We start from the raw sequence: 15062 nt of genomic DNA, 5'->3' as shown, positions 1-15062 counted from the left end.
CTCTTTTCAGCTTGCAAAAGCAAAATAACCAAATGGCTGGCGTTTCTAATACAGTTCACGACAGCTCCTTTTGCAGATGGTTTGATAAGAAGTTCACTTAGCATTATCTCTCTAGGCACAAATAAATTTCCTTCGAGGTTAAGGACACTAATCCCAAATACCCCAAGTCCTCCATTTCTTCTGAGATGAGGATGAAGTATCTTAGGAAGCTATGGCGTAACTGTTTCTCTTTGCTTAGTTTACCAGCCACTTCATCAGCTTGTCCTAGTTCATATTTATTGTGTGACTGCTGTGTACAGGATAGGATGCAGTGTTCCTTAGGATTCAATAAGTTTAAGGTAAATCCCTTCCCTCTGAGGACTAAACAGGCTCCTGGGGAATGTAATATATACACACACTAATAATAATAACAACAACAACAACAACTGGGTGTAAATAATGAAGAAGGCTATGAATGTTATGAAATCACATGAACTTTAAATTGTTGGTGATTCAGGAGGCATCACCAGTGAACATGGTTCTTAACTGAGCAATGAAAGGTAGAAGGTGGCTTTCTTCCAGCAGCTGGCTTTTCTCTCCAACAGCCCAGGCTTAGCACATAGAGTGCTCACAACACAAGGACATGAGTTCAGCTCCCCAGCAGCCCTGTAAAGAAGGATCCCAGGGCACCTTGGCTAGGCAGTCTAGCCGATTTAAATTGGTGGGTTCCAGGCTAAGTGAGAGGTGCTATCTCAGAAGTAAGGTGAAGAGTAATAGAGGGAGATACCCCAAATTGACCTCTGGCCTCTACACACACACACACACACACACACACACACACACACACAAAGAAATGGGAAGGGAGGGTAGGAGAGGGAGAGTGCCTGGAGTGACTGGGCAAGAGTAAGGGAAGAAGGAGTCAGAGTTGGCCGGGAAGCTCTGGCGCACGGAAGCATCATGAGAGTGCATATTTGTGATGAGGGTGGAGCCTGGCTCCTTTGAAAGAATAGAATTAGAAAGGGTTCAAGGCCAAGGACTTGGAAAGGACATTTAAAGACAGACAGAGGAGTGGGAGCTTGGCAGGAAGTCAAGAAGGAAGTTCGCAGGAACATATAAACCAGGACTTGGAGCATGGGAATTAACAGAAGAAGAAGGGAGAGACTCTGTGCCCACATTTTATGAAACAGCTATGAAAGGGCCAGATGGCTCAGTGGGTAAGGGCGCTTGCCACCAAGCCTGATGATCTGACTTCAGTCCCTGGAACCCACAAGAGAAACGGAGAGAATACATTTCTACAAGTTGCCCTCTACAGGAGCACCATAGTGTGCCTGTCCCTGCGCGCGCGCGGGAAAAATCTACAAAGAAATACATAAAAACACAAAGGATCAAGTGATAACAGATTATGTTGTCTAGCACGGGAGCCCATTAAACAATGAAGAGAGGAGATACTGAACTATTTCACAAAAACCGTTTCCTTACCTGCTTATCCTGAAATATGAAAGAACACACTCATACAGACTATACTCACAAACACACTCACACTCACCAGCATTAAAGAGACAGAGACACAGACCAGTTTACGGAGAAAATACCCAAACTCAAATAAAATCAGCAAATACCAAAGCTGCCTGTCCATGCACAATGGTGATGTGGTGAAGAAGTTACACGGAGAATGAAGGCGTCTCGGCGTCCCATTTACATTTGAGAACGATACTCTCGGAACCCAAGAACCTATTCGGATTTTGTCTATCAGACTGCCTTGTCCTTTCCCCCACGAGGTTGAGAAACTCAGGCAGATAAACACACCGACCTTCCAACAATCCAGTGAAGACGAAGGGCTGGGTTTTTGTCCTTTAGAAGCAGGCAGGTGCATCTGGCCCCTGATTCTGAATTCTGCCCCTTTACCCAGACAATTTTGTGGTTCACTGACTATAATGAACCATTTAACATCAGGGCATAGCTGTGGTGGATAACGCTTTACATACTGAATATTAGAAGAGATGTGGACAAGAGACTTCCATTCCAACATTTGGGGGCAGAGCCCATTTCCCTGCCATCTTTAATATAGTAAACTGCAAAAAAAAAAAAAAAAAAAAAACCCAAAACAAAACAAAACAAAAAACAAACAAAACGACTGGGAAAACCCAGTACTTCTTCCTAGCTGGTTTATGCTTTTGGTTCCCCTGTTCTGCTGTATGAAGGAGATGCTGATAACCAGGGGCTTCTCTGCTTCTATAGCAATAACAGGGCTAAGAGACAGACTGACAGTCTCCATTCTCCCTAAGTCACAGATCCAATTATAATGCACCAAAATGTCCTTCAGAATTAGCCAGTGACTCAACACTTATTAGTAGCAAATATAAAAATTGGCCCCTGGAAGGAGTATCCATCTTAGGATACTACAGGCCATCATTTATCTCAAAGAGGCTTCAAAGATATCTATTCTAGATTCAGGCTGTACATGGGCTTAATACAGTAGTCCAGATCTTGTTCATAAGTGAAACGAGCCAAGCAACCATGTCACACTCAAAGGATTTCTAGACTCAGATGTGTTCCATCAGAGGAAAACGAGACTCCTCTTGTTTTATCTGAAATGCATACCTTCCCTCTACAAAATACCACCCCAAGTCCTATACAACAGACTACTACCCTCCTTCTCAGTGCATGGTAACAAGGGCCAGGACATCTGGGGCCACAACCTAGCCTGCCCCTTACCCACCCCTCTGACCTATAAAGATATTTTCATTCAAATGAAAGAAAGTAACTATGGGTTTTCTTCTTATCTAACAGCAAAGAGAGTGGTAGGCTCCCCCCTTGGTCACATACCGTATATGACAACCTGACAGCATCCTGGATGGATGGCTTTATTGGATCCGAGCATCATTCAGGATGTCTCCCTTCTGAATTTCCCTTCCGGCTGCACCGCCTCATGGGAAGTCTGCTTACTGCTCATTTTTCAGGTATCAGTAGTTAAATAATTTTTAAATGGCAAAAACAGATTTATATTCCTAGTGACAGTGGTATCTTTACTTTTAAAAATTATAAGGCAACAATAAAAATGTAGGCATTTAAATCAAATAAACATAATGTTAGGATATCACTAACAGAATAAAAATGAATGATGCCCATCAGCAGATAAGACTCTAGGCAAGGAGTCTTTCACCAATGGAATCGACATGGAAATTACAACCCCTGCTTCAAGCCAGAAAGTTGGAAAGGATATGTGCTCGATAATAAAAGGGAGTCTGTGGTGTAGATTTTACAACAGGCAGCTAAAATGATCACAAAATGGCTCCCTTTTTGTTTCTCTTTAGGACAGCAGTTCTCAACCTGTGTGGCACAACCCCTTTGGGGGTCAAACAACACTTTCACAGGGGTCACCTAGCACCATCAGAAAACAGAGATTTACATTATGACTCACAAAGGTAGCAAATTTACAGGTATGAAGTAGCAACGAAATAATTTTATGGTTGGGGTCAGCACAACATGAGGAACTGTATTAAAGGGTGGCAGTGTTAGGAAGGTTGAGAACCACTGATCTAGGATATGAATCAGCTGCTGTGGGTAGAGCTTGCAAGTTTATCAGCCAGAAGGAAAGAATTCGCTTTAAATATTTGCCACAGGAAATGTAACCCAAGCAGTCCTTACTCGCAGGATGAAGAGCTATGAAGCCATCCATGTAAGGCAGAAGCAAGCAGCACATGGCAAGCAGCCTTTAGTACCTTGTGCCATGTTGCAAAAAGAACAGGGAATATGGGGTAACTGGAGGCAGAGCCATGAAGGACCAGAGATGCTGCCCATCACAGGAAAGGAGATACTCTGACATTTCCGCCAATCCCCATACCGTTTTTCTGTCACAATTTCCCTTTGACTGAACCCTGCAGAAGTCTATAGACCTAGGAGAATGGGAAAGGCAACTGGCAAGGGGCCGCCTGGGCCTCCCAGGCCTTGACCATGCAATGTGTACAGGGGTAGAGTGAGGTTTAGATCTACGGGCCACCTGGTGTGTGCCTTTATCATGAGGTAACAAAAATGACCACCCCTTTGTTTGAACTGGATATTTCCAGGAGAACTGGATATGAACAAGGTATTATTTAATATAAACGATAAAGTAAGACAGCCTTTGCAACACTTTCTCTTTCCTCTCTAATGAGGTGGGACACAACAAAACCCAATTAAGTGGCTACAAAGCTTCACCAGCACATCTGAAACTTTTACTAGATGTTTGCTTTTTTTATTTAATAAGTTTTACTCTACAGAAAGAGAGTCACATAATAACCATTAGTTTTACTACGTATAACAGCTTTATCTAAGTGGCATACATTTCATATATATATATATATTTCATATATATATGTGTGTATATACATATTTTATTTTATATATATATATATATACATATATATATATATATATGATATTTAACATGGGAGGACACAACAGCAGTTACCATACCACCACATGATTGTGGAAATATACAGGAGGTCCTAGAAGTAACTGAGTGACTCCCATAGGACCCATGTCCTCACAGGGGTCAAACTGGTAAGTAGCTAAGTACAAAAAGAAGGTATTTTAAATACTTTTCCCCAAACAACAAAAGACAGGCTGATTTCTTTCTTTTTTCTTTCTTTTTTTAAAAATGTATTTATTTATTTTATTTATATGAGTACACTGTAGCTATCTTCAGACACACCAGAAGAGGGCATCAGATCCCATTACAGATGATTGTGAGCCTCCATGTGGTTGCTGGGAATTGAACTCAGGACCTCTGGAAGAGCAGTCAGTGCTCTTAACCACTGAGCCATCTCTCCAACCCCACCCCGATTTATTTCTTAACCTAAGATTCCAAGAAGTTTTCCTTGGATGTCTGTGTTCCTTGCTTCCATTTTTACAAATTCTAGTGAATATTCTCATTGGGGAAAAAGAAATCAAAAGACACAGAACTTTTCAAAAAGGCATAAAGTTTATGAGCCTGAAAATGGCCTCTGAAATTGCCTGTTCACGCAGCAGTGAGGGACACATCACTCGCCCTTTGCCTCTTTTGTCCTTTGCCCCTTAGGAACTGTTCTGCAGGGATCTGCCTCCTAATCCCCCAGTTAGCACAATGCTGTGGCTTCCTCACAGAAAGAGAAAAAGGGTCCACAGGTACACAAGGGTCCCCAACACTATCACACTACGCATGCTGGGTAGCAGGGGAGCAGAACTAAATACAGAGTGCTGACCTCCTCATAGAAGAGGTGCAGCCCCAGACGATTATTATTATTATTAACAACAACATCATCGTTATCACCATCTCTCTCCAATAAGTAAAAAACTCAATTAAAACCTCACCCTCTAAGCTCCACAAGTTCCATCTCAGCCCGTTTTTTTCATGCTTAACGATTTTCTCATTAAATGCAGTAATTTCTTACAAATTGCACTAATAAAAGTAAGTCCTGCTGGGTGTTCCCTCCCTTTTTAAATGCTGTCTTTTCATTGATGTGTTAAATTAAAACCGCAGGCGCAGGGAGCAGAGTAAATGCAAGTCTTTATTGTCAGATTCTATTCCTAAGGACTATGAGAGCTCTCTTGTTTTATTTTTGTTTTTATTTGTGTTAACTGTGAGTCCTACTTCTGTAGCTACAAGAAAGGAAGATATTGAAGGCCTCTCGACCTTAGTTTACCCTGTAGTGTGAGCTAAGAAGAAACTAGAAAAGTAACATCCAGTGAGGTGAGGTTGTAGGCTGTGAACCCAAGCACATGATACAAAGCATAACAACATATCATTCTAAAATCTGGATGGATAGTATTCCTCATCTGAAACAGTTGGTTTTAAGACCAGATCTCCTCCAGGGCCGATGGCAATTTTTAAATTCCATGGTCAATGGAAGAACTCCATAGCATATTATGATTTTGTTGGTTTTTTTTTTCATTAAAAACACATATGTTAAACATTAAAAGCCCACTGAACATTTCTCAGAAAGCATAAAGATCATCAATTAACACAAGAAATATAGCAACATAGCAGTGTAATACAGAACAAAGATTATTCTCTCTCTGAAATGATTCATCCTCTCCAGCTCCAGAAAAAAAGAAATACATTTGAAGAGAGAGGGAGAGAAAAAAAAAAAAAACCTACACCAAGCTACCATAAGCAAGCAAGCAAAGGAAGACATTCTGTTAAATACGCAAGCGATGTCTTTTGGCTCATTTATGTAAACTGTACGACAGATGGTTATGTACAGTATATGCCATACTCCTAAAAGAATGCACTGGGCTCATTGAGAGTCAGGAAGGGAAGAGAAAGATGGCTTCCACAAGTTCCTAAGGTCCCAGAACTCTTACACTTGGCAAAAGTTACTAAGTAAAAGAGATACAGGGAAATTAAGAGCCTTACCACCATGGTCTGCTCCTATTCCAGATGGACAGTAAGAAGAAAGCAAGTGCAAGGTGACAGTGCTTTGCAGTAACTGTCTGGAGTCTACCTGAGTAGGTGTTGATGTCATCCACTGCTGCAGGGATGACATCAGGGATAAAGCAGAAGGAACCAAGTAGCCATAGTAACAGCATAGCTTAGAGGAGACAGTCTGGAACAGGGGACCAGTCTGGCAATGGGATCCAATTAAAACTTGGTAATTGAATGAAATTGAAATTCATGTATCAGCTGACACTCCAGAGTGAGTGATGAGTCAGCCTCCACACAGGCAGCCAGCAATGAAAGGTGCTTCTGTGCACACCAGAGCAGAGGCAGCACACTGTTTACACAGCACATCAAGAATCTGCGTCACTCTTGAAATATCACTACCAGGCATTTCAGAAAACCATATTCTACATAAATCCTCTAGAACTCCACTAACACCCTTTGTTAATCCAGCTCCTTTCCTTAAGAACTCCTCAGATCGTCTCCTTTTTCTCTCATTTACATTATTTTCTATTGCTTAATGAAGAACATTTAATATCTAGAGTTCAAAATACAGAAAAGCTATATTTCTCTAGGTGGTAGTTAATCTTCTTTGCCAACTCTCCTGGACTTGGGATCACCTAGGAAACATATCTCTGTTGTATCTTTGAGGGAATTTCCAGAGTTTAACTGAGAGAAAACCCACCTTCAATGTGAGTAGTTGTGGTGGTTTGAACAGGAATAGCCCCACAGACTCATATGCTTGGTCACTAGGGAGTGGCACTATTAGGAAGTCTGGCCTTGTTGGAGTAGGTGTGGCCTTGTTAGAGGAAGAGTGTCACTGCGTGTGTGCTTTGAGGTTTCCAATGCTCAAACCAAGCCCAGTATCTCTTTCTCTTCCTGCTGCCTGGGGATCAAGATGTAGAACTCTTAGCTACCACTCCAGCACCTTGTCTGCCTACCTGCCACATGTTTCCCACCATGATGATAACGAACTAAGGCTCTGAACCTGTAGACCACCCCCAATGAAATATTTTCCTCTATAAGAGTTGCTGTAGTGAGTGTGTGTCTCTTCCTTCACAGAAACGGAACATTGACTAAGACATAAGTGACAACTCATGGACTGGGTCCCAGACTGAAAATAAGAGAAAACAAGCAGAGAACCAGCATTCATGTCTCTCTGACTCATGGCTGTGGCTGCAGTGTGAGCAGCTACCTCACATCCTGCTGCCATGTTTTCCCTACTACTAAGGACAGTCTCCCTACAAACTGTGAGCCAAAATAAAGAATTTCTTCTGCAAGATGCTGTTGTCAAGAATTGTGCCATTGCAGTGAGAAAAGTAACTAATATGTTCTGTTTCTTCTTTCTTAGGTTTAGAATTTGGAAACTGATTGAAATAATCAAAGAAAAAATTCTGGTGCAACTCAAAAATTCAAATTTTTGTTCCTTCCAAGCTCTCATCTGTTAGAGTTAACAACACGAACAAAGTAGCTCACTATGAGCTGGCGGGGTGCAGGCATCAGAGGAAAACATTTTAGTCATTTTGTCTCACTGGTGATGGACTCACTAACTACATTACCAAGATAACAAATTACATATACTATAAGAAAACAATAACTAGACATTACTACCTATAGGCTCTGAAAGCAAAGGCATTTTCAGAGTACGTCTGGGAAAGAGAAAAGATAATGGGTTTTTGTTTTTCAGATAGAAAAGCATGAGCAAGCATAGACAGAAAAGAAAGCTCCCGTCTGGAAGGGATCACTGGGAATACGGTTTGAGTATAGGTTTCGCAGAAGAGACCATGAGAATAATGTGAATGTGTCAGAGCATGGCAGTAAGTCTTAGATGGTGGACTGATTTCAAAGACATGGTGCATGATTAAAAAGGGCTGACCTGCATACTCTAAGCTAAATCTATACAAACTCATGGGCTAGACTGAAGATAAGAACTTTATGGATAACTAACATAGGATGCTGGATCTGACCAGTGGTGAAAGAATGAAAGCTTGGGATAGCACAGCAGTACTTAGGATGGAAAGATCTGAGAGAATGAATTTAGAAATGAAGGGCACTTAAAAGTGACTCGGAAGTGGTCTAAAACAGTCAGACAGTGAAGGGACAAAAATAACAAAAACATATTTGGGAAAGGTGCCGCCAACACCATAAACATTAGAAAGTGTTCAGGGTACTTTGGGGGATCTCTTACCCAACCTTTATGACCTACCTTTGGACACTTCCTCAGCCACTGCTCACCTGTCTTCCCTCTACTACATAACATCTTCCCTGCACACCTTCCCTGCTGAAGGATCACATCCAGTCTCATGGCTCTATGGATCGGTTCTGTGGTCAATTCCCCCGGAAGTAATTAAGTCCAGATTTGATAACCAACATCACATGACACTCCGCTCTCATCCATGGCAATTCCTTCTAGATGCTCGAGGCAAAAATACTGGGAGTCACCCTTCTTCCTCCCAGACCTGATCAGCAAAACTGCCAACTGTACACTCAAACCCCATCAAGACTTCTTCTCACTAATCCTTGCTTCCCCCACCCCACCCCCACCACCTCCCCTCCACGCACCATGACGATTTAACCCAGTATTCAATCACCTGCCTCCATCATGTCTACCTCTTTCACAGAGGCATAAGTCATAGGTCAATCAGATCCGCTCCGGCTCATCACCCTTCAGTGGTTTCCTGAAGATCCAGATCTCTGGGATACCTGTCCAGCTACTGCTCTAACCCCTCTCCTTCTGTCCTCCAGGGACCGCACTGGCTTTCCTGAAGAGCAGCCGTGCATGGTCTGCTTTAGAGGAGCATGTTGTTCCTGCCTGCAAACATAATGAGCACTCACTGGACTCTTCCTTCCACAACAGTGAGGTCTCCGACCCTTTGCACAGTAGCACAGAATCCCTTACTACAGAAGGCCCAGTCCTATCATTCTGTATAATCTCCCTTTATAATACTGTAATCAGCTGGATAGATTTCTCCCAAAATTCATGTCCAATTTAGAACCTGACAATGTGACCTTACTTGGAAATAAGACCCTTGGAGACATAATTAAGATGAGGTCACTAAGCAACAGCAAATTTAGACACAAATACATATGATGAATTCCATGTTAGAAGGAAGCAGAGGCTACAGTAATATATCATAAGCCAAGAGCACCAAGCATAGCCAGGTATCACCAAAAGTTACACAGAGCCACTAAACAGATTCCCCTTGAGTCCTCAAAAGAAACAAAGTTTGCCAAGCATGGAGTTCAGGCTTCCAATCTCCAGAATGGTGACAGCAATCTTCATTGTTTTTTCTTTTCTTTTTTTTTTTTAATTGAGCAATACATTATTAACAGCATCCAAGAATACATCTACAACTCCTGTACCTAAGACTCAGGGATCATTCCTGAAGAGGGGGCAGAAAGATTGTAAGAGCCAGAGGAACAGGAAGTTGGCTGTGAGATTATGTCTCCTAAAAATGTCAGATAAGCTATAGAAGAAGCAATCTTCCCCAGGGAAAAATATGCAACTAGTTATCCAACACCAAATGATCAGCCCTAAAAACATACGTAGGAGTATCAGTATACAGTCCAAACAGGTTGTATTTATATACATACATGCACTCCCAACAACAATTAAGGAAAAAGCGGCCATGAATTTGAAGCATTCTCTGATGCTTTAAGTCAATTTGTCTAACTCCGCTCCAGGAGCACTAGGAAACTACTAGGTACAAATCACTATGGAGCACACACAGTATTTTGTTTGCTATCTATGTCTTGCCATTATAACTGGCTCACAGACAACATTCAACAAACCTTTGCTAAGTCCATGAACAAATGATACAAGTCTCACTGGTCTGATCTTCTAAAACCTCTTGGAATGAAGGTGCTTTCTTGGAGTTCCTTTAATTTAAAATAACATACTGTATATTTGCTATTCACTTAAGGAAACAGAGAGTCTCCAACTCCTTTTAATTTTACAGAAATGGAAACAGTTTCAATGATGTTTAATGGATTAAGAAAATCCACAAAGAATGAGCTATGTAAGAAACTATATACAACACAGGGGTTGAGACATGTCCAGTATGATCGTAATTATATGTAGACACACTGCCTTTGTTTCTTTTCCTGTTGCTGTGATAAATTACCCTGGCAAAAGCAATTTGAGAGGGAAAAGGTTTATTTTGCTCACAATTCAGGTTACAATTCTTCAGTGTGGAAGTCAAGGCTACAAGAACTTGAAACAGTGAGTCACACTACACATCCATGCTCAAGGGCAGAAAGCAATGAAGTAATGAATGTATTTTTGTCTTTAGCTAGATTTCTCTCCACTAACACAGTCCAGAATGGAATGATGTCACCCACAGTGGGCAAGTCTTCCCACCTAGTTAACACAATCAACATAATCCCCCATAGACACACCAACCACCCTAGTCTAGACAGTCTCTTGTCGAGGTTCCTTTCACAACAAAGTCGAGACTGTCTTACAACTATCTAGAACTCCAAACCAGGGAGCCCACACCTTCTTATGACCTTCTCCCTCAGGTACCAGGCACACTTGCTGTAATGCAGCCTACATTATCCTGTATGTATTTTCTAACTCACATGCAGACAAAATACTTACACAAATAAAAGTCATTTCAAAAATGTTTAACATATCATACTACCTCATTAATATGTTCAATTTTTATTTTAAGCATCAATTCAAAAATAACTTTAAAAATAATTTTATTAATTTTTTGTTGTCGTTTCTGTCTATTGGGGGAGTGTGAGTGTGTGTGTGTGTGTGTGTGTGTGTGTGTGTGTGTGTAAGCTTTTGCCTCCTATATGTATGTGCACCTTGTGCCTTCCTCATACCTAAAAAAGTCAGAAGACAGGGTAGGACACTCTGGAACTACAGCTACAGGTGGTTCTGAACCACCTCCAATCCCTCAAAAATCCATTTTAGGGTGCTAGAAAAATGACTCAATGGTTAAGAGCACTGGCTACTCTTCCAGATGACCCAGGTTCAACTCCCAGCACCCATATGGCAGCTCACAACTGTCTAAAACTCCAGCTCCAGGATCTGACCCTCTTTAACTGCTCACTGCAGGTACCTACTTATACACACATGGCATTCACACTCACACACACACGCAAACACATTATTTATTTATATATATATTTATATATATATACACATACACATATTATATATGTATATATACACACATAAATATATATATATATATATTTTACACATGTGTAAAAAATTTTAATAAACATTTTTAAATATATTGAAAAAAAAGAAATGGAACAAATTATGGAATAATATATCCTAGATTATTCCATATGCATTTTCTTTTCAGTACATAAGATGAAAGAATAACATGAGCTTAATAAAAGTAGCATAAAAGAAAGAGCCCAGATGAAAGGAGTAACAAACCAACAATTCTGCCAATTATAAACACTGGTGTAAGACCCAAGACACTAAAGCATCTACTGTTATTAAAATTCTGTTTGTGTCTCACAAGGAATGACCTTTATGCTCTAAGAAATTCTGAAATCTATATAATATTTCCTACCCTGAATATCCTTACCTTTTAACGATATGAACAAATTCTTTTTGAAAGGTAGAGGGTTCTAAAAACAAGTATAACCTTGCAACAAATGTATCTGAGTTCATTTTTCTAAAACGATGATAACTTGTGACCACGTTTTCTTTTTGGTGCCGTGTAGAAATTCACCTCTGTAAGTGACGAAGATTACAAAGGTCTCACTAGCTCAAAAGCTCTCGAGGTGAATAACTTTCAATACCCAGCACTAGATAGAAAATCAACAAAGACATGCATCAGAACAAATGATCAGCCAAACCAACACTCCCAGAACCCTTCAGCTAAGGGCAGCAGAATGCACTCGCCTTGTTAGGCCACAGGGAACATGTCAGTGGAAACTATGTGGTAAGCCATAAAAGGTCTCAGAAAAAGGCTCCACACTATTCCTAATGCTTTTTAATCATAGCAGAATTCAATTCAAAACCAACAGTGAGTTGGAAAGTTGTCAATATTTGAAAAATTCATAATACATTTATTGCTTGGCATAGTGGCACATGTCTGTAATTCCAGAACCTGGAAGGCTAAGGGAAAAAGAAATGAGTTCAAGGCCAGACTGGTGTACAGGATATAGCAGGTTCAAGGGCAGCCTGAACTACATAATGAGACCCTGACTCAAAAGGCAAAGCCAAACAAATAAAACAAATGTTTCAAAATAACCCAGGGGAGCCGGGCGTGGTGGCAGACGCCTTTAGTCCCAGCACTTGGGAGGCAGAGGCAAGCTTTCTGGGTTCGAGGCCAGCCTGGTCTACAAAGTGAGTTCCAGGACAGCCAGGGCTACACAGAGAAACCCTGTCTCAAAAAAAAAAAAAAAATCATGAAAGATACTGGAAAATGTTAAAAACTAAGCTCACAACACACAATTTAGGATGTACGGCTGAAGAACTGCTCAGATTGGATGTCTGGCTGTAAAGGCCTATGTAAGAAAAGACCAGCAGCCCAGGTTATATACTGAGCTCCAAACCAGTGAGAGGCCTAGAATTTAAAACCAAGGTGAATACTGACACAGCCCTTGGTTGAAAGTAAGTCCCTGAAGGAAGATACCGGCCCCTTGGGACACAGGCCCTGGAGATCTGAGGTGGACCTGACCTGAAAGCCTGCTCCTGAGCACACAGCTCTCTCACAGGGCCCAAGTTTAGTCTCATCAGGTGGCTCGCAACTCCCCATGACTCCTTCTCTAGGAGTCAAAGCTTCTGTGGGCGTCCACACACACGTGGCGCACACACATAACACACACACTTCTGTGGGCGTCCACACACATGTGGCACACACACATAACACACACACACTTACATAATTAACTTAACCAGAACATACATATCTCTGTATCTCAATATGATAAAACTGGTTAAAAGTCATCAAAAACTTGGAATGTCAATTCATACATACATATACACACACACAAGACACACGAATAGTATACAAACAGCTACACTTTAAAACAATCTCAACAGAAACGCTGTGTGTTTGTATGATAGGCTTCTTTTTAAGAGTGTGGCTGCTTCTGGAAAGTTAAAATGGGATCAGTAAGACAGCTCATTGGGTGGAACTGCCTGATAACTTGGGGTCAATCCCTGGAACCCACTGTGGAAGAAAAAGAACAGCCTCCTTTGACCTCCATACAGGGCATGAGGCTAGTCCACAAGCATATATACACACATGCAAAGGAGTGCACAGACACACACATGAACATGCACATGCACACAAACATACAAACACACACACAAATTAGTAACAATAATAATAATAATACATTTTAAATTTTTTTTCAGAAAGTTCAACACATGCAAAGCACCCTTGCGTACAAATGTCAGAGCAGCACAATCTGAACCAATGCACGTGTCCATCATGGATGAACATGAGGTGGTGCTCCTGAAGAGCTAAGCAGGTCAAAGGTAAGGCTCTGTACTTGCGCTGCTGAGGAATAAGCAACCTGCTGACACACAGGGGTCAAGTTCTGCTATACACTAATGCGGACTACCTCAAAAACACCATCAGTCCAAAGCTGGAGGCAAAACACTGCCAGTGAACGATTCCACTAGATTTTTCTAGAAATAGGACTTCACTTCAGACAGAAAGTATTTGCTCACGGAAGGATGAGAAGCAAGAAATGACTCCAGGCAGACACGAGGAGCTTCTAGGGGAAAGAAAACATTTTTTCCATAGAGTGACAGAAAAGCTCTACGAAATCATAAAAGCTCCCCTAAAACACACTTACAGGGAGACCTCACAGCACAAACATTTCCTTCAAAACAGCTGTAGAGAGCTGGCACCAACAGTGACTACAACCTACACAGGAGACTTCCGGAGCCAAACCTCAGTGGGGAAACACTGCGCATTTCTCCTAGGGAACAGCCACCAAGGCTCAGCTGGAAAACCAGCCCCGATGTATACAAAAGACTACAGGAAATGACAGAACAGGAAGAATGGCCTTTGTTCCAATAGCAGCTCATTTCTACAGCCATCTCTGCTGACACCATTCCTAATCTCTGCTAAATTCTTCTGTGTGTGAATCAAATGCCTTCCCCACTGCTGGCCCAGGAAACAAGCATGTGCCATTTTTAGTTTCAAGTCCCATGGAGCTACGCATGGCCCAAGAGGACTGACTGTCCGGATCATACTTGCCACCTCTTCCTGCGTCAGCGTATTTTTGGCCTTGGGCTTGCAATCTGAAAGAAGAGGACCGCTTTTATTACATTTAAGTGAGACTCCAAGCTGCTCCTCAGCTCCTCTCAACACATTTCAGCTGATTAGTGCCCATTTTAAGAAAAGTCTAACATCCTTTCCTAAACATCTTAATTGGTTAAGAGCTTCTGTTGTTTGCCACTAGCAGTCACTTTAAGTCATTGATTAAAGCAGTTTGCACATCAGCACAATCAGAAATCAGGTTTTTTTTTTCCACCAGCTGGGCCTGAGAAGCAATCTTTAAGACAGCCCAATTCAAGCACCAAACGCAACAGTCTGCAAGGCCAACGATCTACCATGCAAAGAAGACTCAGAATCTATAGACAGTGGAATGGGGGGAAGCAAACTGAAATGAGTAAGCACTTCACTGCTTTCTGCCTTATAAATCATACCGCGTGCAAGTACAAACTCTGTGCAAGTACAAACTCTGG

At 41.5% G+C, this 15062-nt stretch overlaps 1 protein-coding gene across 5 annotated transcripts in view; it reads right to left on the bottom strand.

Annotated features, from left to right (window-relative positions):
* The window catches only part of Xrcc5 (X-ray repair complementing defective repair in Chinese hamster cells 5), an 87537-nt gene that overhangs the window by 15660 nt on the left and 56815 nt on the right, over window positions 1–15062 (bottom strand). For 2 of the 5 annotated variants that reach the window (XM_006495892.2, XM_006495893.4), the window contains exon 17: window positions 14568–14615. The exons of the other annotated variants lie outside the window; for them this stretch is intronic. In XM_006495892.2, coding sequence (XP_006495955.1) covers window positions 14568–14615 — 48 coding nt within the window. The remainder of the gene's footprint in view (window positions 1–14567; window positions 14616–15062) is intronic. 5 annotated transcript variants of the gene reach the window in all.

The sequence above is a fragment of the Mus musculus genome, chromosome 1, assembly GCF_000001635.26.
Source record: "Mus musculus strain C57BL/6J chromosome 1, GRCm38.p6 C57BL/6J".
Lineage (NCBI taxonomy): Eukaryota > Metazoa > Chordata > Mammalia > Rodentia > Muridae > Mus > Mus musculus.
This window is presented reverse-complemented; position numbering and strand designations above follow the sequence as displayed.